The 23,256-nt window shown below is 44.2% G+C and overlaps 1 protein-coding gene across 3 annotated transcripts in view; it reads left to right on the forward strand.

The window, feature by feature from the left end:
• Positions 1 to 1,785: 1,785 nt before the first annotated feature.
• Positions 1,786 to 23,256, forward strand: part of LOC121551943 (G protein-coupled receptor kinase 6) — a 57,515-nt gene continuing 36,044 nt past the window's right edge. The window contains exons 1-2 of one of the 3 annotated variants that reach the window (XM_045210768.1): positions 1,786 to 2,051; positions 5,520 to 5,615. In XM_045210768.1, coding sequence (XP_045066703.1) covers positions 2,000 to 2,051; positions 5,520 to 5,615 — 148 coding nt within the window. In that variant the 5' untranslated portion in view covers positions 1,786 to 1,999. Of the gene's footprint in view, positions 2,052 to 5,519; positions 5,616 to 8,072; positions 8,140 to 23,256 lie in introns of those variants that run through there. The other 2 variants (XM_041864625.2, XM_041864626.2) reach the window with 2 other exon arrangements.

Raw genomic sequence — 23,256 nt, forward strand, 5'->3', positions numbered from 1 at the left:
CTCTCAGAGGAGATGTCTTATGTCCAGCATAACAACGCACACTCACTGATAAGGCCTGCCGCCTGCACATGGCCATAATGGACTGTAACAACTAGGTTACCAGAAGAGAGCTTTCCTTTGTTGGACGTGAAAGAAAATGACTTTCAATTCCTTTTTCCGTTCTATCAATTCATCCATTCACACTTTTTTCTAGCATAGACTACGATATCTAGTTTTATAAAGCATCTCAACCCGAGAGCCAATATGAGAAACAAGACCCAATACTATTACACATCTATACAATTTATGTTATTACACATCTATACATAGTTTATGCTATTACATGTGTTTCTCTTTTTTTCTTTCATTTTCCATTTTTTTGGCAATCATATTTTAATCTCAGAGAGACAAATTGTCTCTCTCGCCAGACTCTGTGCATGAGAAAAGAAGAGACAAGCAATGCTCAAGGGGAAGCTATACTGGAGGTTCATGTTAGTATATTGCCATGCCTCTAGATGTCCCTGTAACCAAGCAAAATATCAGTTTACTGTAGAATCCATTCTTCATGCTCATTTTCTCTTTTCAGACATTGCATTCAACTGAATGGTCATCAGGCAAAAAGTATTATATTGCCTCCCCAAAAATGTGAATGGCAATATTTTGTTACTTGTTGGCAGTCATTTGAGACTATGCTGCATTCATAACCAAGTGGGAAGGTGGTAATTACCAGTTGTGAAGTCGTAAATACCAATTGGATGCTTTCAAGTGATTTGAACTCGAAACGCTGATTGGCTAATGGCCAACAAGCTGCAACAACCCTAAACCTAAAGTATAGCTATCATGCTATTAAACAAATTATAGTGTTAAAAAAACATTATTGGCCTCCCGAGTGGTATGAAAAAAAATAAAAAAATAAATGTATGCACTCACTAACTGTAAGTCGCTCTGGATAAGAGTGTCTGCTAAATGACTAAAATGTAAATGTAAAATTAGTGGCGCAGTGGTCTAAGGCACTGCATCGCAGTGCTAGAGGCGTCACTACAGACCCAGGTTCGATCCTTGGCTGTGTCGCAGCCGGCCGTGACTGGGAGAACCATGAGGCGGCGTACAATTGGCCCAGCTTTGTCTGGGTTAGGGAAGGTTTGACCGGCTGGGATGTCCTTGGCCCATCGCGCTATAGTGACTCCTTGTGGTGGGCCAGGCACATGCACGCTGACTTCGGTCGCCAGCTGTGCGGTGTTTCCTCCGATACATTGGTACGGCTGGCTTCCGGGTTAAGCCAGCAGTGCAGCTTGGCGGGGTTGTGTTTCGGGGGACGCACGGCTCTCGACCTTCACCTCTCCCGAGTCCGTACGGGAGTTGCAGCGATGGGACAAGACTGTAACTACCAATTGAATATCATGAAAAAGGATTATAAAAACCATGTTATTGGATTGCTTTTCATAAATAATGTAACTGCCGAAAATTGTGTAATCTAGGTCATTTCCTTAGTAGGTGACGTCAGAGGTCAGCATGTGGGAGAATTCAAAGCACAGGAATGATAGAGGAGTTTCCCACTAGTAATTACGATTTGGAGGGGGGTTCATGTGGATTTTTCCCAGGCGTATGTGGTAAATACCACCGTCCCACTTGGTTATGAATGCAGCATTGGTTTGCCCCTCACTGTGCTGCGTGCCTCATGTGTTGAATAACTGAATATGAATATTCATGTATTATCCACATTTGGTATTAAATGGGCGTGGTTATGTCAGAAGAGCCCAATTATAAAAATAAAACTATTTACAATGTCAGAATACACCAATAGTTCACGTGTGGGCGGGGTCCAGTGGTAAACACAGGATAGTCCAAGTTGGAATCGACGCAGTTCGACGCTTCGGGGTAGAGGTACTAGGGGGAGCGAACGACGGAACGGAGAGTTATTCAGGGTTAAAATATTCCGCTTTGGGGGGTGGGGGAGGACGTACTTCACTGCCAACCCCGCGACGAGGTTGGGCCTGCGGTGCCTGCAACCCAGGAAAACATGGAGCTCGAGAATATCGTGGCCAACACCGTCCTGTTGAAAGCAAGAGAAGGTAAGAGACGTCGAAGGGCAGGGACGGATGACAAGCTTGACAGCTCCGCTCTCTGCACCGCCAGAACCAACTTAGAACCCGGGGATTCCCCCAGGAAGCACAGGCCATAGAGATAGGCGCTGGATGATTGCTGCCCGTCTTTATTATTTGCAAATCCTCTGAAGCGTTAAGATAAATATTAACATCCCATATGCTCGCTGTGGCCTTCGTCACACAATATTTATCCGATCTTAACCTTGGACAGTGGTAGGCTACAGAAAAGATGCGACTGTCAATCTGACTGCGCGAGACGTTTGATTTCTCTTATTCGGCTTTATACACTACAGCATCCTTCGGTATTTTTTAAAAACAGGATGTTGAACAGAATCCCATATTCAATGTGAATAAAAAGAGCAACACTCATCACTCATGCCAGTACACATGCATTTGTTGACCTCTTGTTGGCAATGACAGCGTATGTCAGTGCGCTCCATGGTTGCAAGAATATTGTAGTGGTGTTGACAAGGGTGTCAACATTGTCAATTTGTGAAATGTTGGTGTAGGCTATCTGTTGCAGGTACTGTAACAGACAGGATATACATTTTTTCTAATGACCGTATAATGTGTCCATCTGAAACACAAATGGCAACAATGTATATCAATTTACCCCCCAATCACAGATTATCTGCCAAAGTAAGACATTGATGTATCTATTTGTTGTACCTCTTTCCTACTAAATCAATTAGTGTAAACACAATAAACAAATATCTTGTTTTAGAACTCAGGAATGTTTTCCTTCAAACTATTTACAGAATCATTCCATTCACAGGTTGGTTGACCCCAATCTCATGAACCTCACTCTGGCCGTATCAGTCTCATTGCATGCACAGCCTTCTAGCAGATCTGGCAGTAGTGGATATGTAAAGTAGAATAGAAAATAATATAATAACTTTTATTTTCCCCAGATGGAACATCGGTATCATCATTGAATAACGTCATACTGATCTGTAAATGTGTATATTTCCAATCAATCAATCAGTTTTTCATTTGTGAAATGTTTTATAATGGGAAGAAAAAAAACGATTGTACTGTATGTCGGAGTGGTAGTCTATAGCAAAACACAGGGTTCAAAATGTTATTGTCCTCTGGTAGGATCAATAATGAACTACTGTGCTGGCTCTGTTTGTTTGAGAGAGGAGAAGTATTGAATCTGCCATAGACATTACACAGACTTCTGTTGTCACGTCGCCTCTGTCTGGACAGGTTGTATGCCATTGAAATCTACATTCAATACCACTGTGTAGTGTTATTATATTTGGGTATAGGACACCTCAACCCTAAGTTCTACTTGAGATCTCTTCAGTGCAAGTCTTACTTAATTCATGAGGGACTAAAGAGGGTGTGTTTTGCAGGAGAATGTCAAAAGATGAATCAATTAATTATAAATGATAAAAGTAGTTATCTGAGAGACCGAGCCCTACTCAGTAGCCAGGTGAAGTGGTATGATTAAATCCACAAGGAGAATAACACTAGTTATTACTGCAAACCAGTCATATTGTATCTGCTACACCCCAATATGGTGTTCTAATAGAAGCACCTCTACTTTATTTCCACTCTTGTTTTTTATGGTGGTGGTAATAACACTGTAAATATCTTATTATTATCAAATATTAATAAAGTAGTTAATAATACCTTAATACTTTCTGTCACAAACAACAGTTGAAGGTGGAAAAGGGCGGCATAGTGGAAGAATAAGAGTCTCTCTGATTTGCAATATTATTTCCATACTGTTTGTCTGTCTTTGCATTTGCACTAATGCAGGATGTGAATAGGTCTGATCTCATTCTTTCAACACCAGTTAGTATATCTCCATCAAACAATACTGGGTTAGTGATAACATACTGTACACTGTCATTTGTCATTCTTGTACATCTCTTTGCCAGGCATAAACAGTGCGCTGAGTGTGTTATTTGCATCCTGTCCACTTCCCATTGTGATAAAACATTGTTAGCCACACATACTGTCAATATGTTCTCTGCCAACCACTATTTGAATAGCAAATGTTACTGGGCATGGCATCCAGTTCCTCCTCGTGCCACTTATAGATTTGGTTTCACCACCCAACCAAGATGGGCAACTTTACATCATAGGCAGCAGGCATATTCTGTGTGCCAGTTTGTTTGTTGTCATACTGTAGCTACCCTTGACAAATGTCAGATTGGGCAAAGATGTTTGGATGGTTGGTGTCCTTTATTGCACTGGTGAAAGTTAAAGCAGGATAATGGTCAGCTGTGCAAAGCCTTGTTTTGAATCTGGGTTCTGTTGATATTTTGAAGGTCCACTACCATTAACATAGGGCAACAAGTTAACCCCTTGCTTTTTAACTGGCACTTAGTTGAAACGAAGATGAGGAACGTACTTCATTTTGTCTGTGGGACAGACGTTAACAAGTTCCTCATTGCTGCCCTGAATCCATGTATGCTAGCTAGGCTACAAATCGCTACACTAGAACCTTCCCTCCCCATTCCCTTCCGCTGCCTTCCTCTACCACTCTAAAGACAAAGGGCCTCAACCCTCCTGCCTCAGTGTGTACTGTAGGCTCCGGTTTACACACACACACAGTCAGCCGTGACCTTTCCCTGGACGGCATGTTGACAAGCCAGCTTTTCTGAAAAGGAGGGCGCAGCAGGGCCTCCCACCTGGACCAGTCATTCTGCCTGCTCGCTGTGTGTGAATGCTGCAGCGTGTGACGTGGGTCTCACAGACGTCAGGCCAGCGGGGCATTCTCATGGCATTGACATGATTCATTTCCTGAAGCCACTCCAGGACACCTGCAGCCCACAGGCCTGGGGGAGGGAAGGTGGTGGGAGGGAAGGGAATAGTGGAGCCTCAGGCTGGGCTGGACCCCTGGAGGAAAACAGAAATGGAGGAAAACAGAAAAATAAATGTTTTCTCTCCTAATAACCTTTGTGGAGTTGATTAAAGTTGTACTTTTATGTTGTACTGCTTTCTATCATGTATTGGAAGATTGGCATCTGGTTTTTGGAGTCCCCTTGGCTGTTTCAGACCCCATGACCTTGGCATGGGTCAGGGTCTCACCAGTCGCCATTCAAGGTCATTGTCTGTGTCAAGACCTTAAAGAAATGAAAAAGCTGTAGGCTATTTGTTAGCATTGTGGTTGGGTACTACTAACCCTTTCTCGTAGATAGTAATAAAGTAAGTATGCTTTTTCTATGTCAACAATGGAAAGCACTGTCTTCTTGACACACACTCCAGGACAGCCATTATTTTAATCACCCTGACCCTCTTCTTTATCTTGACCAATGTACAACAGCACTTTTGTTCTGAGTGTTTCTAAGAGAGCTTTATGTATTTTAGGGGCCCCTCAAGTCTTAGGCTACTTACTGTATGTATCAGGCGGTATTTTAGTGTTTCCCAATGTGTTAAATGTTCCCTTTATTTTATTAATCAACCACTGTTCTTTTGCAGGAGGTGGTGGAAACAGAAAAGGAAAAAGCAAGAAATGGAAACAGATGCTTCAGTTCCCCCATATCAGCCTGTGTGAGGAGCTCCGGCAAACGACAGGTACGCTACCTCTCCTCTGCCCGCTAGCCCATGGCTAGATACACTACATGACCAAAAGTATGTGGACACCTGCTCGTCGAACATCTCATTCCAAAATCCTGGGCATTAATATGGAGTTGGTTCTATAACAGCCTCCACTCTTCTGGGAAGGCTTTCCACTAGATGTTGGAAGATTGCTGCGAGGACTTGCTTCCATTCAGCCAAAAGAGCATTCCAAAGTTGGAAGCACAGAATCATCTAGAATGTCATTGTATGCTGTAGCGTTAAGATTTCCCTTCACTGAAACTAACGGGCCTAGCCCGAACCATGAAAAACTGCCCCAGACCATTATTACTCCTCCACCAAACTTTACAGTTGGCACTATGTATTGGGGCAGGTAGCGTTCTCCTGGCATCCGCCAAACCCAGATTTGTCAGTCAGACTGCCAGATGTTGAAGCGTGATTCGTCACTCCAGAGAACGTGTTTCCACTGCTCCAGAGTCCAATGGCGGCAAGCTTTACACCACTCCAGCCGACGCTTGGCATTGCGCATGGTGATCTTAGGCTTGTGTGCAGCTGCTCGGCCATGGAAACCCATTTCATGAAGCTCCCGACGAACAGTTATTGTGCTGACGTTGCTTCCGGAGGCAGTTTGGAACTGTGAGCTTGTGTGGTCTACCACTTCGCGAATGAGCCATTGATGCTCCTAGACGTTTCCACTTCACAATAACAGCAGTTACAGTTGACCAGGGCAGAAATGTGACTAACTGACTTGTTGGAAAGGTGGCATCCTATGACGGTGTCACGTTGAAAGTCACTGAGCTCTTCAGTAAGGCCATTCTACTGCAAATGTTTGTCTATGGAGATTGCATGGCTCTGCGTTCGATTTTATACACCTGTCAGCAACGGGTGTGGCTGAAATAGCCAAATCCACTAATTTGAAGGGGTGTCCACATACGTTTGTGTATATAGTGTACCATGGTGTAAAAGTCTAAACAAAAACACAAGAGGGGAAAACCTGCACTCCACACTCAAATAAGAGGTGAAAATTCCAACAAAACAATAACTAGACACTGAGATTATTTATAAAATGCAATTCAATGTGAAGTTCACTGTGGTGTGGTCTGACAGACATCAAGGTGGGGTTGGTGATGACAGACTGTGTTATGTTATGAAGTAGTCTGATGGCAGTTGACCATACCGTGCTTTCAATGGTGGAGGAAATCCCCACCCCATCCTCTCAAGACAAGAAGCATATACAATTTAGTACAGTTGGAATGCAGGTCTGTGTAATATGCATCAGTTATCTTATTGTCTAATCAGGAGTCATTATTCTATCATCCCATTATTTCCTTAGGAAGTACATTAGTTATTGGAAATTTTGTGCACAAAGCAACGTGTATTGGCTTTGTGTTTATGGCAATTGTGTCTGGTGATGCTGGTGGTAGTCAGGAGTTGTTGTACATGGAGTCACACCAATGCGGATCAGCTCACTGCATGTTCTTTCATAATCATGGGGCTTGCATTGCATCCTGTGGAACACGTGAATTATGAAGATAGGCTGCTGTGGTAACTTCTGTTTTTCTCAACCTTTCCCAATGATTTAGAGGCATTGTCGGCTGTTTCGCTACAGCGGCACAGAGAGGGTTTATAAATCCCTCTCATCCATCACTCCCATCATGAGTTTGGGATTAGGGCTGTGACAGTCATGGAATTTTGGATGACGGTTATTGGCCAGCCAAATGACCGCGGTCACCATAATTAAAGACGTACATTTTCTCCTCTCCTCTGCTCCTGACTTCATGTGCTGCCATAGAAATATAATGAATAAAACAGGCATCCCCATTCAAGTCAATGAGGGCATAATTGGTGGACTGTACACATTGGAGCAAAGCAGGAAGTAAAAGCAGGAAGTGTACCCTTCAATGTGTGCTGTGATTTGTTGATTCAACTCAACTGACATTACAGAAATATATTCCATTGCATGAGCCACATCAGTTAAAGCTGTAATATGTAAGTTTTTGCGCAACCCGACCAAATTCACACAGAAATATGTGTTATAGATCTAAGTCTAAGAAGCGGTAGATCTGTTCTATGTGCACAATTTCTATGCTTCCCTTAAGTTTTGTTTTTGAGTCTTTTACTTTCGGTTTTGTACACCAGCTTCAACCAGCTGGAAAAGGTATTTCACAGCGGTTTAGATGGTACAATGATTCTCTATACTATACTTGCTTGTTTTGTCACATAAACTGAAATTAAGCAAACAATTAGAATTTTAGCAACCAGGAAATAGTGCATCTTTAACATAATTTGAATGAACATTCTATATTACCATGAACATTATTGCATCACAATACCAGGAAGCCATTGCGAGTGTACCCATGAGTTTACCAGTCAAATTGCCAGGGTTAGAGGTTCCAAGTCCGTTCTACTCATTCTATGTGACTCAACCACATGAATGCCCTGCCATCCCGTATTCAGTCAGCTGTTCGTGACAGTTATTTTATTTTCATGACCGTCTTCATCCATAACCAACGGTTACACGGTAATTGTACCAGCCCTATTTGGGACGTTTATGAAATTAATCCTGTTTATGCTGTAAGTGCTGAGTGCATTTTATCATTGACTTCAGCCATGAAGCAGAGGCAGACATAATGTATCCGTGCTTCAGTTGTACCACAGAGGAAACTGTGGCCTGGGCAGAAAGAGGAAGCTGACTTGCATGTTTGCTTGAATTCGCTCTGCCGTTTAAAAAGAAAATGGTGACACAAATGTTTATAGGTCACTGGTTTGGAACACAAAGTAGGCACAGAACACACACACAGTTTTACTGTGAGATTTCACTAACGATAATTGAAGTTTCGTACAATAAGTAGACGGTAGAAAAGCTTTCTGTCAAAATAGCTTTGTGTTGCATATTTTAGTGTTTGTTCTGCAGCAGTTTGAAGAGATTGCATTAGTTTAATACAAAACACAATCTTAACTAAGGAAACAAAGGTGGGTCATTCCTCTAAATGAGTGCCTCAATTATAAATTCTCCACCAATATTGAATTTTAAAAGTGTTATGTTATATTCAACGAAGTGCCATTTATTATAGACCACATGGGCTGCATTTACACAGGCAGCCCAATTCTGATCTTTTGCCCAATTAGTGGCAAAACATCTGATCTGATTGGTCAAAATCAGAATTGGGTTGCCTGTAGGGGTGTGAACGTTAAAACGTAAAAATGTTTAAACAAAATTGTGAACCTTAAAGCTGCAATATGTAACTTTTTGGGCGACCCGACCAAATTCACATAGAAATGTAAGTTATAGATCTGTCATTCTCGTTGAAAGCAAGTCTAAGAAATGGTAGATATGTTCTATGTGCGCTATTTCTATTCTTCCCGGTCTTAAGTTTTGTTTTTGCGTCTTTTACTTTCGGTTTTGTACACCAGCTTCCAACAGCTGAAAATACAATATTTTTGGTTATGGAAAATATATCTCACAGCGGTTTAGATGGTACAATGATTTTCTACACTATACTTGCTTGTTTTGTCACAAACTGGCGAACTATTCGAATTTTAGCAACAAGGAAATGGCGGAGTGATTTCTGTATAGGTAGCTAACTAGCTTGTTAATTGTTTACAAACAAATTGGTGAATGTGCTAGAAAGCTAAACAGCTACCTAGCTAGCTAGGTGACTGCTGAGCCTAGCCAAAAAGGACTTGTTTTGAAAGTTGGATCATGTTATCCTTTGAGGCTTTAAAAGTGTTCTTACCCTATGATTTTGAACATTCAAAGCAACTGGGAATAGTCCATGGCAGGCATTGTTGTCTCACCTTAGCTTGCTACATAACTTCTGAGTGGTAGTCCCGTGTAGTCCCGTGTAGCTCAGTTGGTAGAGCATGGCGCTTGCAACGCCAGGGTTGTGGGTTCGTTTCCCACGGGGGGCCAGTATGAAAAAAAATATGTATGCACTCACTAACTGTAAGTCGCTCTGGATAAGAGCGTCTGCTAAATGACAAAAAATGTTTAAAAAAATGATAGAAAGCACAAGCTCCACCACCAATCAGCTCCACCACCAATCAGCCTACACCAGGGTTCCCCAACTGGCAGGCCGAATTTGGCACGTGGGTGGTCTCATTTGGCCCCCTAAGTTCTGTTCCCAGGTATTCCCACGCATAATAGAGAGACACGTGATCGTATACAAATGTAAGCAAGGTTTGAAATGATTATATTTTAGTCAAACATATCTTTTTGGGCTTCTTGTGGTGAATTTGCGGTCTACAAATTATTTGTAATTATGTTCCGGCCCCCCAACCATCCGCTCAACAAAAAAATCGGCCCGCGGCTGAATCTAGTTGATGGTCCCTGGCCTACACCACTGCGCACACACCTGCCGTTACTATGACAACTAGCGTAGCCCTGTTGGCAAATGACTGCTGTCTGAACACACACAAATCCGATTAGGTCACTTGTAACTTGCTGTTTGGACAGTCAGTAGTCCAAAACGGATTTGAAAAACAAAACTGATTTGAGCATTAAGACCTGCAGTGTGAACAAGGCTTTAGAGCGTTAAAGCGCTAAGCTCAAATTCTTTCCTGTTTTGTTGACCTGGCTTCCACGCTGACTGTGTGTGATTGTGTGAGAGCGAAGTGTTGCATCTCGCTCATCTTAATATCCCAGCCTATTCATTGATGATAGGCCCTGCGTTACTGAAGTTGCGAGACATTGGAAGCCAAGAAATTGCGAGATACAGCATTCCATTGCGAGAGACAGCTTTTGATTGCCGATAGATAGGCTTAGAGCATGGTTCTGATTCTGTCTGCCTGGTGGCCGACCTGCACATTGTGCCCCTCTCCTCTCTCTACGTCCCTGGTTAGCTCACTACGAAAGATGCAAGTGTGTTTGTGTTCTCGGAAGTACGGCAACTAATCAGTTTCCTCCATTCCAAAAATAAAGAATCCTCTGAGTCGATTCCTTGCGGAATCGAATCTTGACACTCAGAAATGGGAGTTGGGGCCTCCTGAGTGGCACAGGGGTCTAAGGCACTGTATCGCAGTTTGAGGCGTCACTACAGACCCGGGTTCGATCCCAGGCTGTGTCACAGCCGGCCATTACCGGGAGACACATGAGGCGGCGCACAATTGGCCCAGCGTCGTCTGGGTTAGGGGAGGGTTTGGCCGGCCGGGATTTCCTTGTCCCATTGAGCTCTAGCGACTCCTTGTGGCGGGCCGGGCGCCTGCAAGCTGACTTCGGTCGCCAGCTGGACGGTGTTTCCTCCGACACATTGGTGCGGCTGGCTTCCGGGTTAAGCGAGCAGTGTGTCAAGAAGCAGTGCGGCTTGGCAGGGTCGTGTTTTGGAGGACGCATGGCTCTCGACCTTCGCCTCTCCCGAATCTGTAGGGGAGTTGCAGCGATGGGACAAGACTGGAACTACCAATTTGGATATCATGAAATTGGGGAGAAAAAGGGGTACAAAATGTTTTTACAAAAATATTCCAATGGGAGCCGACACCGGGAGTCGACGTGCAAGGAGTCAAGGAATCAATTCCTTTGGCGTCGACTCTCCACCACAACGTCATTGTTGTTGGAAAAATGGCAGAGAAAGGCAAGCGACAGCAGCAATGTCCTGTATGGCAAAGAAGTTAAATGAGAAGGAAATGTAAACTTTGCGAGGTGGACTTGAGGTACAGTAATGGTAGTACAGGTGCAATGCTTAACCATCTGAAAGGGATGCACTGTGAGACCCAAACTACTGCTGGCAGCAGCTCGGCTGCATTGTGAATTAATGTGGAATTGTATGCATTTTTCTTATCGTTTTAACGTAAAACTGTGAAGAAATAGACGTTTAATTTGTCACATCCCTAGTTGCCTGTGGAAACACAGCCATGGATAATTCAGTAAATGTTTTTTTATTTTTTATGTATGTATATAAACTACCGGTCAAAAGTTTTAGAACACCTACTCATTCAAGGGTTTTTCTGTATTTTTACTATTTTCTACATTGTAGAATAATAGTGAAGACATCAAAACTATGAAATAACACATATGGAATCATGTAGTAACCAAAAAAGTGTTAAACAAATCAAAATATATTTTAGATTTTAAATTCTTCAAATAGCCACCCTTTGCCTTGATGACAGATTTGCATTCTCTCAACCAGCTTCATGAGGTAGTCACCTGGAATGCATTTCAATTAACAGGTGTGCCTTCTTAAAAGTTAATGCGTTTGAGCCAATCAGTTGTGTTGTGACAAGGTATACAGAAGATCGCCCTATTTGGTAAAAGACCAAGTCCATATTATGGCAACAACAGCTCAAATAAGCAAACAGAAATGACAGTCCATCATTACTTTAAGACACAAGTAACAGACACATCTCAACATCAATTGTTCAGAGGAGACTGTGTGAATCAGGCCTTCATGGTCGAATTGCTGCAAAGAAACCACTACTAAAGGACACCAATAATAAGAAGAGACCTGCTTGGGCCAAGAAACACGAGCAATGGACATTAGACCGGTGGAAATTTGTCCTTGGTCTGGAGTCCAAATTTGAGATTTTTGGTTCCAATCCTTCACTCTGCGGTCCAACTCATCCCAAACCATCTCAATTGGGTTGAGGTCGGGTGATTGTGGAGGCAAGGTCATCTGATGCAGCACTCCATCACTGTCCTTCTTGGTCAAATAGCCCTTACACAGCCTGGAGGTGTGTTTTGGGTCATTGTCCTGTTGAAAAACAAATGATAGTCCCACTGAGCGCAAACCAGATGGGATTGCGTATCGCTGCAGAATGCTGTGGTAGCCATGCTGGTTAAGTGTGCCTTGAATTCTAAATAAATCACAGACAGTTTCACCAGCAAAGCACCAACACACCTCCGCCTCCATGCTTCACGGTGGGAACCACACATGCGTTCACCTACTCTGCGTCTCACAAAGACACAGCGGTTGGAACCAAAAATCTCCAATTTGGACTCATCAGACCAAAGGACAGATTTCCACCCGTCTAAGTTCCATTGCTCTTGTTTCTTGGCCCAAGTCTCCTATTCTTATTGGTGTCCTTTAGTAGTGGTTTCTTTGCAGCAATTCGACCATGAAGGCCTGATTCACACAGTCTCCTCTGAACAGTTGATGTTGAGATGTGTCTGTTACTTGAACTCTGTGAAGCATTTATTTAGGCTGCAATTTCTGAGGCTGGTAACTCTAATGAACTTATCCTCTGCAGCAGAGGTAACTCTGGGTCTTCCTTTCCTGTGGCGGTCCTCATGAGAGCCAGTTTCATCATAGCACTTGATGGTTTTTGCGACTGCACTTGAAGAATCTTTCAAAGTTCTTCAAATGTTCCGTATTGACTGACCTTCATGTCTTAATGGAATGCTGGATTGTTGTTTCTCTTTGCTTATTTGAGCTGTTCTTGTCATAATCTGGACTTTTACCAAATAGGGCTATCATCTGTACACCACCCCTACCTTGTCACAACACAACTGATTGGCTCAAATGCATTAAGAAGGAAATAAATTCCACAAATTAACTTTTAAGAAGGCACACCTGTTAATTGAAATGCATTCCAGGTGACTACCTCATAAAGCTGGTTGATAGAATGCCAAGAGTGTGCAAAGCTGTTATCAAGGCAAAGGGTGGCTACTTTGAAGAGACATGTCAATATGCTATTCATATATATATATATATGAATATGAATAGCATATTGACATGTCTCTTCATGCACCCTCTGTGACTTACAGGAAGATTTTAACCCACTTAACCCCCAAAGTTTTTGCCATAGTTTTAAAGCCCTAGGTATTTTGTTGCTTTGACAGTCATTTCTGAAGATTATTATTTATTTCATGTGATTAGTGATTCATTTTAAGGTTAAAAAAAAACCTGTCCCTCATTTTAAAGTCAACGCTGTTACGTAAACTTAACTCTCTTTTAAATATGGTGAAACTATTCCTTTTTAAATATGTTTTTCAAAAGAAACATTGAACATCTAATAATCAAATCATAGTGTAAAAACAGGTGAACTGGTTCTACTCTTTTTGGCAATTTTCAGGTGTTTTGTGGTGGAAAACTTAGTCGGTTGAGCATAACACGTTAACCCTGTTACCCATAGATGGACACGCTAGAAATGTTTTTTAACAATTTCATAATTTGTTTTGTGATTCTTTCATTAAATTGCCCCTCACTGTTGCACACATTTACATTTTAGTCATTTAGCAGACACTCTTATCCAGAGCGACTTACAGTAGTGAGTGCATACATTTTTGTACTGGGCCCCTATGGGAATCGAACCCACAACCCTGGTGTTGCAAGCGCCATGCTCTACCAACAGCCAAACGGGACCCCAGGACCCCACACAACAAGCTTTCATTCACCCTGTCACAAGGGGATTTATGGTTGATTTAAGATGAAATCGTCAACCCTGTTACTTTATTTGGCACTTAATAGGCACTTACTCTAGTCGTTTTTTAAATATATCCTCTTGAGATGGGAAAACATGTTTTTTATTAAGTTGAACATGTGCTCTTTATGACAATGTTAAAGTTAAGTAAAATCCAACGTTTTCTTCCCACCAAGTTCCACATCTCAAATGGCACTGAATTGGTGGAACGACCCAGGAAACACCATGAAATATAAGTGGAAGATCAAAGCCCAACTTTTAGGATGAGATGGCTGTTTTCAAGGGTATCGATACAGTAGATGGCCTACACCCAGTTTGGAGCAGTTTGTTACAACACCACGTTGACACCATTGACTCATTGCAAAATCTCACTATGCTTCCTGTCCATCAGTGTCATCAAACTAGGGGCAAACAGTTGTATTTTGGCTCCTGTTCCTAGTTCTTACCCATCTTGTTCGTAAGGGCAGCACGACTTTATGGATTTGAGCCCAATTTCTGAGAATATGCTACTTTCCTCCATTGGTCAGGGTCACACAGTAAGTTGCTGGGGGGTGGTGGACAAAAAAGAACAAATCCCTTATTAAGGTTAAATGAAATCATATGATTTCCTAATCGTCGTGATTTATCTCCATAATCCATTAAATTAGGTTGAGATGCATACACTGGGCTGAGGCTCCTTCTGGCCAAGGGCCTTTTGGGATATGACTCCAGCTCCCATGGTGGCCTTCCATACATACAATAGACACATTTATTGTTCCCAGATCATTCAAATGTTTTATTTTCCCCTGAGGTTATGAACGAATGTATTCAGTTTTTTCCTTACTGTGCTTTCTGTACAGCTAGCTCTATAGACTGGCTGCTGGGCCTACATCTCAGCGTTGTCAGACAGTGTTGCCGTGCTGAAACGTGGGAATGGTGGTGGTAGAAAGATGCGGGTGAAGTAGTCTTGAATCTGTAGTGGTGCATTGTTCACTTAGGCTCTTGGTGCTCCACAGGAGTCTAACGGTACAGTGCTTTCCACTTCAGCTGAGGCTCAACTTGCTTCAACCAGGAAGTGAAAACAGCACTTCATGCAAGTGGTGCATTTAGGGGTGGGGGAAACAAGGACACGCTAAAACGGTTCTGAATTGTTAGTTTGTTCATATGTCGAGATCATAGTCATGGGTCCTCAGACAGTCAAAATGGCAATCATTACTCTCTCACAATTCTCTCACAATGTCCCGTTTGAAGAAATGAACGATAATGGTTGTCAAGAGCCAAACAATGTAAACATTGTGAGCCGGAATAGACTGTTAAGATGAGCTTAGAAGATAACTGGACTGCCCTAAGGCCTCTGGTTTAATTTTAACTTCACCCCAATGGCTAGGCCTATTCCTAGACCTAATTTTCCCTCTAGTACACACATTTACATACACACGAGCAGTGCGCATGCACAAGTGCATGTGTGCACACACGCTCAGTAAAGTCTTCTTAATCATCTTGTTTTGTACATTTTGTCAAAGGACTCTGAATAATAACCACAGTGTTATGACCTGGTGAATTGCTGACGTGAATTGCAAATATACATTTGATTAGCTTCTCATCAACGCTGAAGCCGACTCCTAAGGCTTCGGAGCGTTCCTTTAAGTGTTTGTTTCTGAAGCGCAGCTTGATATCCACTTTGTCGTATACATGTTGCCCCAAACTATAACGACCCATGTAGTGGGAGGTGGTTACAGGCGACGCAATCCTCTTTTTGTCCTCAAAGCTTGACAGTGTTGCAAAGAGGTCTTGTTTGTGTCATATTTTCACCATAATGTTCATGCTTTAAGCTACAAAATCAGACCAGGCTGTCACATAGAGGTTGTTGTTGGAAAGACATCCGGAGGTTGAACCATTAACTGACGATGACCCGGGAGGGAGCAGATAGCTAGTGCCACTTCTCTGGCGAGGCTGGGCGCTGGGTATACATACAGTACAGCATAGGGCGTCATTACAGGCCTGAGCGGCTGACATTTGGATGTCTCATTGTTCACTGGTTGTTACCTTCACCAGATGCTGTCTGATACACAGCGACAGAGAGAGAGCCAACCTCCCACTGAGATTGTGCAGGATAAAAACAGACAAGTAGCTGAGCACCAACTCAAACAAGCTTTTCTTCTGCCTGCAGTTTGCACAGTCTAGAGAGAGGGAGAGAGCGTGGGGTTCAGGAAACCCTCAACTTTACCGGTGATGCCCGACAGACAAGAATTGTCTGCTACCCTCTGTTAAAGTAGGGCAGGAGAAAACCCATGCACACCCCCAGTTTTCTTTTGTTTCCTTCCAGTCTCCCAGGGAGCTAACGCCACAGTGCCACCCAATGGGGTAGAGAGAGATGGGAATGTCACTGACTGAATGACTTTTGTCATCTCCTGAATAACTTGGTAATTTAGAAAGGCCCAGGCCGCCCCTCTTCCTCTCCCCCACTGCCCTCCTCCTCCCAGGCTTCAACCCTAATGAGGGACCCTCTGGTCTCCATGCTCAGTCTGGAGTGGCTGTCCAATCCTCCGGCAGTCAATAAAGCTTTGTGCACTCTCTGTGTCTGCTAATGAGCACTGGCTTCAGGTTTACCACACAGCACCTGCGCTCGCTGCCTCCCTCCCCTCTCCATACATTTGACACTGTTATCTGAGAATTGCCCCCATTGACAGTCAGAGCAACGATGAGAGGGAGAGGAGATGGAACAGGACAGGGTGCAGTATCAGGCTATCAGCCCCAATGCAATATGGCACAGATTCGCTGAATGTGATCTTGTGGGATGAATTTCACAATTGGAACATCACTACACGGTTTTTAAGAGCCCATGGAATCAAGTTTATATTTGTATGTATTAAATTACACCAAATGCAGTGCTACATTCTTTTGGCTGACTTAAATTCTCCTCTCAATCTTCTGACTCACATTTTGGTCGAGTCAGGTGGTCTTGTAGTGGGGCCAAAAACCATACATCCATTGGAAGCAACGATAGATGTGAAAAGGCCAGGGCTCAAAGGGGGGGCTGCATGATCTCTTCCGACTGTGTCTTCCTGTCAATAGAGCCTCTGTCAGGGACTAAATGAAATTGCATTGTAACTAATGCGATTATCTCTATGAAACGGCCATTAGTGGGTCAAATCTTGTTTGTCCTCCTCATCGTTTCATTGAACAACCCAATCAGAGACCACCTAGCATAGGCCACTGGCAGAGCACATAGGGCCCTATAGATACAAAACAGAACCACAACAACCGACAGCTCATGAGCATCTATCAAAATGATTTATTGGAAAGAAATGGGTAGTACTGTTTTAGTGACATTAAAGGGCAAATCTGCAATTTTATCATAGAAAAATAAGACATTATAGACAAATAAGACAAGCATGTTGCTAAATTAGGCTATAACCTGTAACTGGAAATCTCTACAGTATTATCGCGTAACAGAATTCACTTCTAACAACTAATTGAATTTAGTTAAGGCCAGTGGCGATTTTAGCATGTAAATCTTGGTGGGGCAAACCCCCCCAAAAAATTCAGGGTGCATGCCAGCAAAGCCACTACACAACACAACACTAAACAATACATTTATTGCACTATAACGGTGGCAAACGGTGCCCACAAACTGTTAGGGCCTACATAAAGCTGTTCCAACAGCAGAGCTTTCTTTTCAGCACCATGGAGTGAATCCTTACCACCGCTACACCTGGCTATCAGCATAGCCTTGTCTGGCAGCGAAACAGTTCATTCAGCCTCATTTACTGCCTTTCTTAAAACATAGCCGATATGGCTGACTTGCTTAAACAAATGTGGTTTCTACTGACAATCGAGAAGTACAAACTATGTCATAAGGCAACGATGAGCGGATAAGAGGCAATCCATAATTTCGATTAAGACATTAATGAGCGAGCTAAGATGGACGTAGTCAATATAACTATTTGTTCAGCACTTTTGAAATGTACGGCGACAGAATTCAGAACATGGGCCGTTCTTACAGTATTCTCCCTGTACACCAAGTCATAACCGTAGGATAAATAAAAGGGGTATAAGCAGACAATGAAAGATCTTACAATATTCGATGATGACAGTTCTCTAAAACAGGCTATAGGCTAGATGTGCACCACCAAGTCAGAACAGTAGGCTAAGTTATGAGGGGGAAAGGGACCAAATTATTAGGGTGAGGCACACATGGGCGATGACCGTTCAAAATGTATTTTCCCAGTCGGAGCTCGTTTTCTTCAGAGTTCCCAGTTGTCTTGAACTCACTGAAGTCTGAGATTTCCCAGTTCCGAGTTTCCAGTTGTTTTGAACGTGGAAGACGTCATGCTAGTATAATAGAAAACTATAATAAATCAATTCCATGCCATAGGCTGTAGGCTTGTTCATTTAGCTGACAAGATCGGCTTATAAGTCCCGTGCCATTATTTAATTGTATAGGATTTTATAGTAAGAAGAATATAATTGAACTTAGCTGAATAAAATGGAAATGATATTTTTCCTATTACAGTGCGCATATGAAGTAATTATGTTGAGTGTAAAAGTGATCATTTGAAACAGGTCCTATATGCTAGATTTTGAGTTATTTGGCAACCGGGCTGACGATGCGCACCACAGGCTTGGTGCGGGGAGCAGGAATGGGCCGGACCGGGCTGACGACGCGCACCCCTGGCTTGGTGCGGGGAGCAGGAACGGGCCGAGCCGGGCTGGCGACGCGCACCATAGGCTTGGTGCGGGGAGCAGAAACAGGCCGGGCCGGGCTGACGGCGCGCACCATAGGCTTGGTGCGGGGTGCAGGAACGGGCCGGGCCGGGCTGGCAACGCGCACCATTGGCTTGGTGCGAGGGGCAGGAACAGGCCGGGCCGGGCTGGCGACGCGCACCATAGGCTTGGTGCGGGGAGCAGGAACAGGCCGGGCCGGGCTGGCGACGCGCACCATAGGCTTGGTGCGGGGAGCAGGAACAGGCCGGGCCGGGCTGACGACGCGCACCATAGGCTTGGTGCGGGGTGCAGGAACAGGCCGGGCCGGGCTGGCGACGCGCACCATAGGCTTGGTGCGGGGAGCAGGAACAGGCCGGGCCGGGCTGACGACGCGCACCATTGGCTTGGTGCGAGGGGCAGGAACAGGCCGGGCCGGGCTGGCGACGCGCACCATTGGCTTGGTGCGGGGAGCAGGAACGGGCCGGGCTGGCGACGCGCACCATTGGCTTGGTGCGAGGGGCAGGAACAGGCCGGGCCGGGCTGGCGACGCGCACCATTGGCTTGGTGCGAGGGGCAGGAACAGGCCGGACCGGGCTGGCGACGCGCACCATTGTCTTGGTGCGAGGGGCAGGAACAGGCCGGACCGGGCTGACGACGCGCACCATTGGCTTGGTGCGAGGGGCAGGAACCGGCCGGGCCGGGCTGGCGACGCGCATCACAGGCTTGGTGCGAGGGACAGGAACAGGCCGGACCGCACTGGGAACACACACCACTGGCCTTATACGGGGATCAGGAACGGGCCGGACCGGACTGGCAACACACTTCAGTACCTCTCGCCGTACCTCTACACTTTCCCTCCCTCTAATCACCAATGGCTCCCGTAACCCGGTGGCCTTCTCTCCTCGTCCACCAACTCGCCCTTTATCTGCCTCCAGCAGCCCCGTCGCCCATGCCATGTGCCCCCCCCCCTAAAAATTTATTGGGGGTGCCTCTCCCCCGTGGATATGGCCTCCATGGCTCTCGCCAGACTCTCCATCCTCTGCTCCCAAGTCCAACCTCTCTCCTCTTCACGCTGCTTGACCCAGTCGAGGTGGTATCTTCTATCACGATCGTCATTTGAAGAAACGGGCCAATGCGCAGCGTGGAATGCGAACATCTTTTATTTATATTTCACCACCCGAACAAAAACAACAAAACGATACGTGAAGTCCTTGGGTACATACACAAACCAACACGGAACAAGATCCCACATTACACTGTGCCAAATAGGCTGCCTAAGTAGGGTTCCCAATCAGAGACAACAAGCAACAGCTGATTCTCGTTGCCTCTGATTGAGAACCACCCCGGCCAACATAGATACACATGAACTAGATCCTAACATAGAAACACAAACACATAGAATCTACACACCCTGGCTCAACATATAAGAGTCCCAGAGCCAGGGCGTGACAACTACACACATCAACAACTGTTTGAGGAGCATGTTCTCGCTGCCTGACAAGTGATATAACGCCCAAACGCTGGATGCCATGGGCTCTCCAACCTTGTTCCTGTAGCTACCCAGTGCTTCATTTGGGAAACCAAGTTAAATCTGTTAGGGAACATCAATAGTAAAAATAGCAACTAAACATATTTCACTGAACTGTTGACAGCCCGTCTGCGCGCTCGAGAAAGGAATAAAGGAGCGAGAGGAGGAGATGGAAATGCAGGGTAGTGAGATATTCTGTATAGCTTAAGGTAATGTGTCACCCAATTTAATTATGAAAATATAAAACATTCCCTATGTTATTTTCATTTTATTGAACCTTTATTTAACTAGGCAAGTCAGTTAAGAACAAATTGTTATTTACAATGAAGGCCTGCCAAAAGGCAAAAGACCTCCTGCGGGGACGGGGGCTGGGATTTGAAAAATTAGTATATATACAGTGGTGTGAAAAAGTGTTTGCCCCCTTCCTGATTTCTTATTTATTTGTCACACTTAAATGTTTCAGATCAAACATATTTAAATATTAGTCAAAGATAACACAAGTAAGCACAAAATGCAGTTTTGAAATGAAGGTTGTTATTATTAAGGGAAGACAAAATCCAAACCCACATGGCCCTGTGTGAAAAAGTGATTGCCCCCTACAACCTAATAACTGGTTGGGCCACCCGTAGCAGCAACAACTGCAATCAAGCGTTTGCGATAACTTGCAATGAGTCTTTTACAGTGCTGTGGAGGAATTTTGGCCCACTCATCTTTGCAGAATTGTTGTAATTCAGCCACATTGGAGGGTTTTCGAGCATGAACTGCCTTTTTAAGGTCATGCCACAGCATCTCAATAGGATTCAGGTCAGGACTTTGACTAGGCTACTCCAAAGTCTTCATTTTGTTTTTCTTCAACCATTCAGAGGTGGACTTGCTGGTGTGTTTTGGATCATTGTCCTGCTGCAGAACCCAAGTTAGCTTCAGCTTGAGGTCACGAACTGATGGCCGGACATTCTCCTTCAGGATTTTTTGGTAGACAGCAGAATTCATGGTTCCATTAATCACAGCAAGTCTTCCAGGTCCTGAAGCCGCAAAACAGGCCCAGACCATCACACTACCACCACCATATTTTACTGTTGGTATGATGTTCTTTTTCTGAAATGCGGTGTTACTTTTACGCCAGATGTAATGGGACACACGCCTTCCAAAAAGTTCAACTTTTGTCTCGTCAGTCCACAGAGTATTTTCCCAAAGGTCTTGGGGATCATCAAGATGTTTTCTGGCAAAAATAAGACGAGCCTTAATGTTCTTTTTGCTCAGCAGTGGTTTTCGTCTTGGAACTCTGCCATGCAGGCCATTTTTGCCCAGTCTCTTTCTTATGGTGGAGTCATGAACACTGACCTTAACTGAGGCAAGTGAGGCCTGCAGCTCTTTGGATGTTGTTGTGGGGTCTTTTGTGACCTCTTGGATGAGTCGTCGCTGCGCTCTTGGGGTAATTTTGGGGGGGCAAACACTTTTTCACACAGGGCCATGTAGGTTTGGATTTAGTTTTCCCTTAATAATAACAACCTTCATTTCAAAACTGCATTTTGTGTTTACTTGTGTTATCTTTGACTAATATTTAAATTAGTTTGATGATCTGAAACATTTAAGTGTGACAAACATACAAACAAATAACAAATCAGGAAGGGGGCAAACACTTTTCCACAAATAAATATAGGACCAAACACACAACACAACAAGAGAGACAACACAACACTACATAAAGAGAGACCTAAGACAACAACATAGCATGGCAGCAACACACGACAACACAGCAAGGTAGCAACCCAACATGAAAACAACATGGTAGCAACACAACATGGCAGCAGCACAACATGGTAGCAGCACAAGACATGGTACAAACATTATTGGGCACAGACAACAGCACAAAGGGCAAGAAGGTAGAGACAACAATACATCACGCGAAGCAGCTACAACTGTCAGTAAGAGTGTCCATGATTGAGTCTTTGAATGAAGAGATGGAGATAAAACTGTCCAGTTTGAGTGTTTTTTGCAGCTCGTTCCAGTCGCTAGCTGCAGCGAACTGGAAAGAGGAGCGACCCAGGGATGGTTGTGCTTTGGGGACCTTTAACAGAATGTGACTGGCAGAACGGGTGTACGTGGTGGATGAGGGCTGCAGTAGGTATCTCAGATAGGGGGGAGTGAGGCCTAAGAGGGTTTTGTAAATAAGCATCAACCAGTGGGTCTTGCGACGGGTATACAGAGATGACCAGTTTACAGAGTATAGAGCGCAGTGATGTGTCCTATAAGGAGCATAAAGAACATCTAGCCGCTCGAGAGCACCCTTACCTGCCAATCTATAAATTACGTCTCCGTAATCTAGCATGGGTAGGATGGTCATCTGAATCAGGGTTAGTTTGGCAGCTGGGGTGAAAGAGGAGCGATTACGATAGAGGAAACCAAGTCTAGATTTAACCTTAGCCTACAGCTTTGATATGTGCTTAGAGAAGGACAGTGTACCGTCTAGCGATACTCCCAAGTACTTGTATGAGGTAACTACCTCAAGCTCTAAACCGTCAGAGGTAGTAATCACACCGGTGGGGAGAGGGGCATTCTTCTTACCAAACCACATTACCTTTGTTTTGGAGATGTTCAGAACAAGGTTAAGGGCAGAGAAAGCTTGTTGGACACTAAGAAAGCTTTGTTGTAGAGCGTTTAACACAAAATCCGGGGAGGGGCCAGCTGAGTATAAGACTGTATCATCTGCATATAAATGGATGAGAGAGCTTCCTACTGCCTGAGCTATATTGTTGATGTAAATTGAGAAGAGCGTGGGGCCTAGGATTGAGCCTTGGGGTACTCCCTTGGTGACAGGCAGTGGCTGAGACAGCAGATGTTCTGACTTTATACACTGCACTCTTTGAGAGCGGTAGTTAGCAAACCAGGCCAAAGACGCCTCAGAGACACATTTACATTTTAGTCATTTAGCAGACGCTCTTATCCAGAGCGACTTACAGTTAGTGAATACATATTTTAATTTTTTTATACTGGCCCCCCGTGGAAATCGAACCCACAACCCTGGCATTGCAAACGCCATGCTCTATCAACTGAGCTACATCCCTGCCG

The sequence above is a fragment of the Coregonus clupeaformis genome, chromosome 35, assembly GCF_020615455.1.
Source record: "Coregonus clupeaformis isolate EN_2021a chromosome 35, ASM2061545v1, whole genome shotgun sequence".
Taxonomy (NCBI): Eukaryota; Metazoa; Chordata; class Actinopteri; order Salmoniformes; family Salmonidae; genus Coregonus; species Coregonus clupeaformis.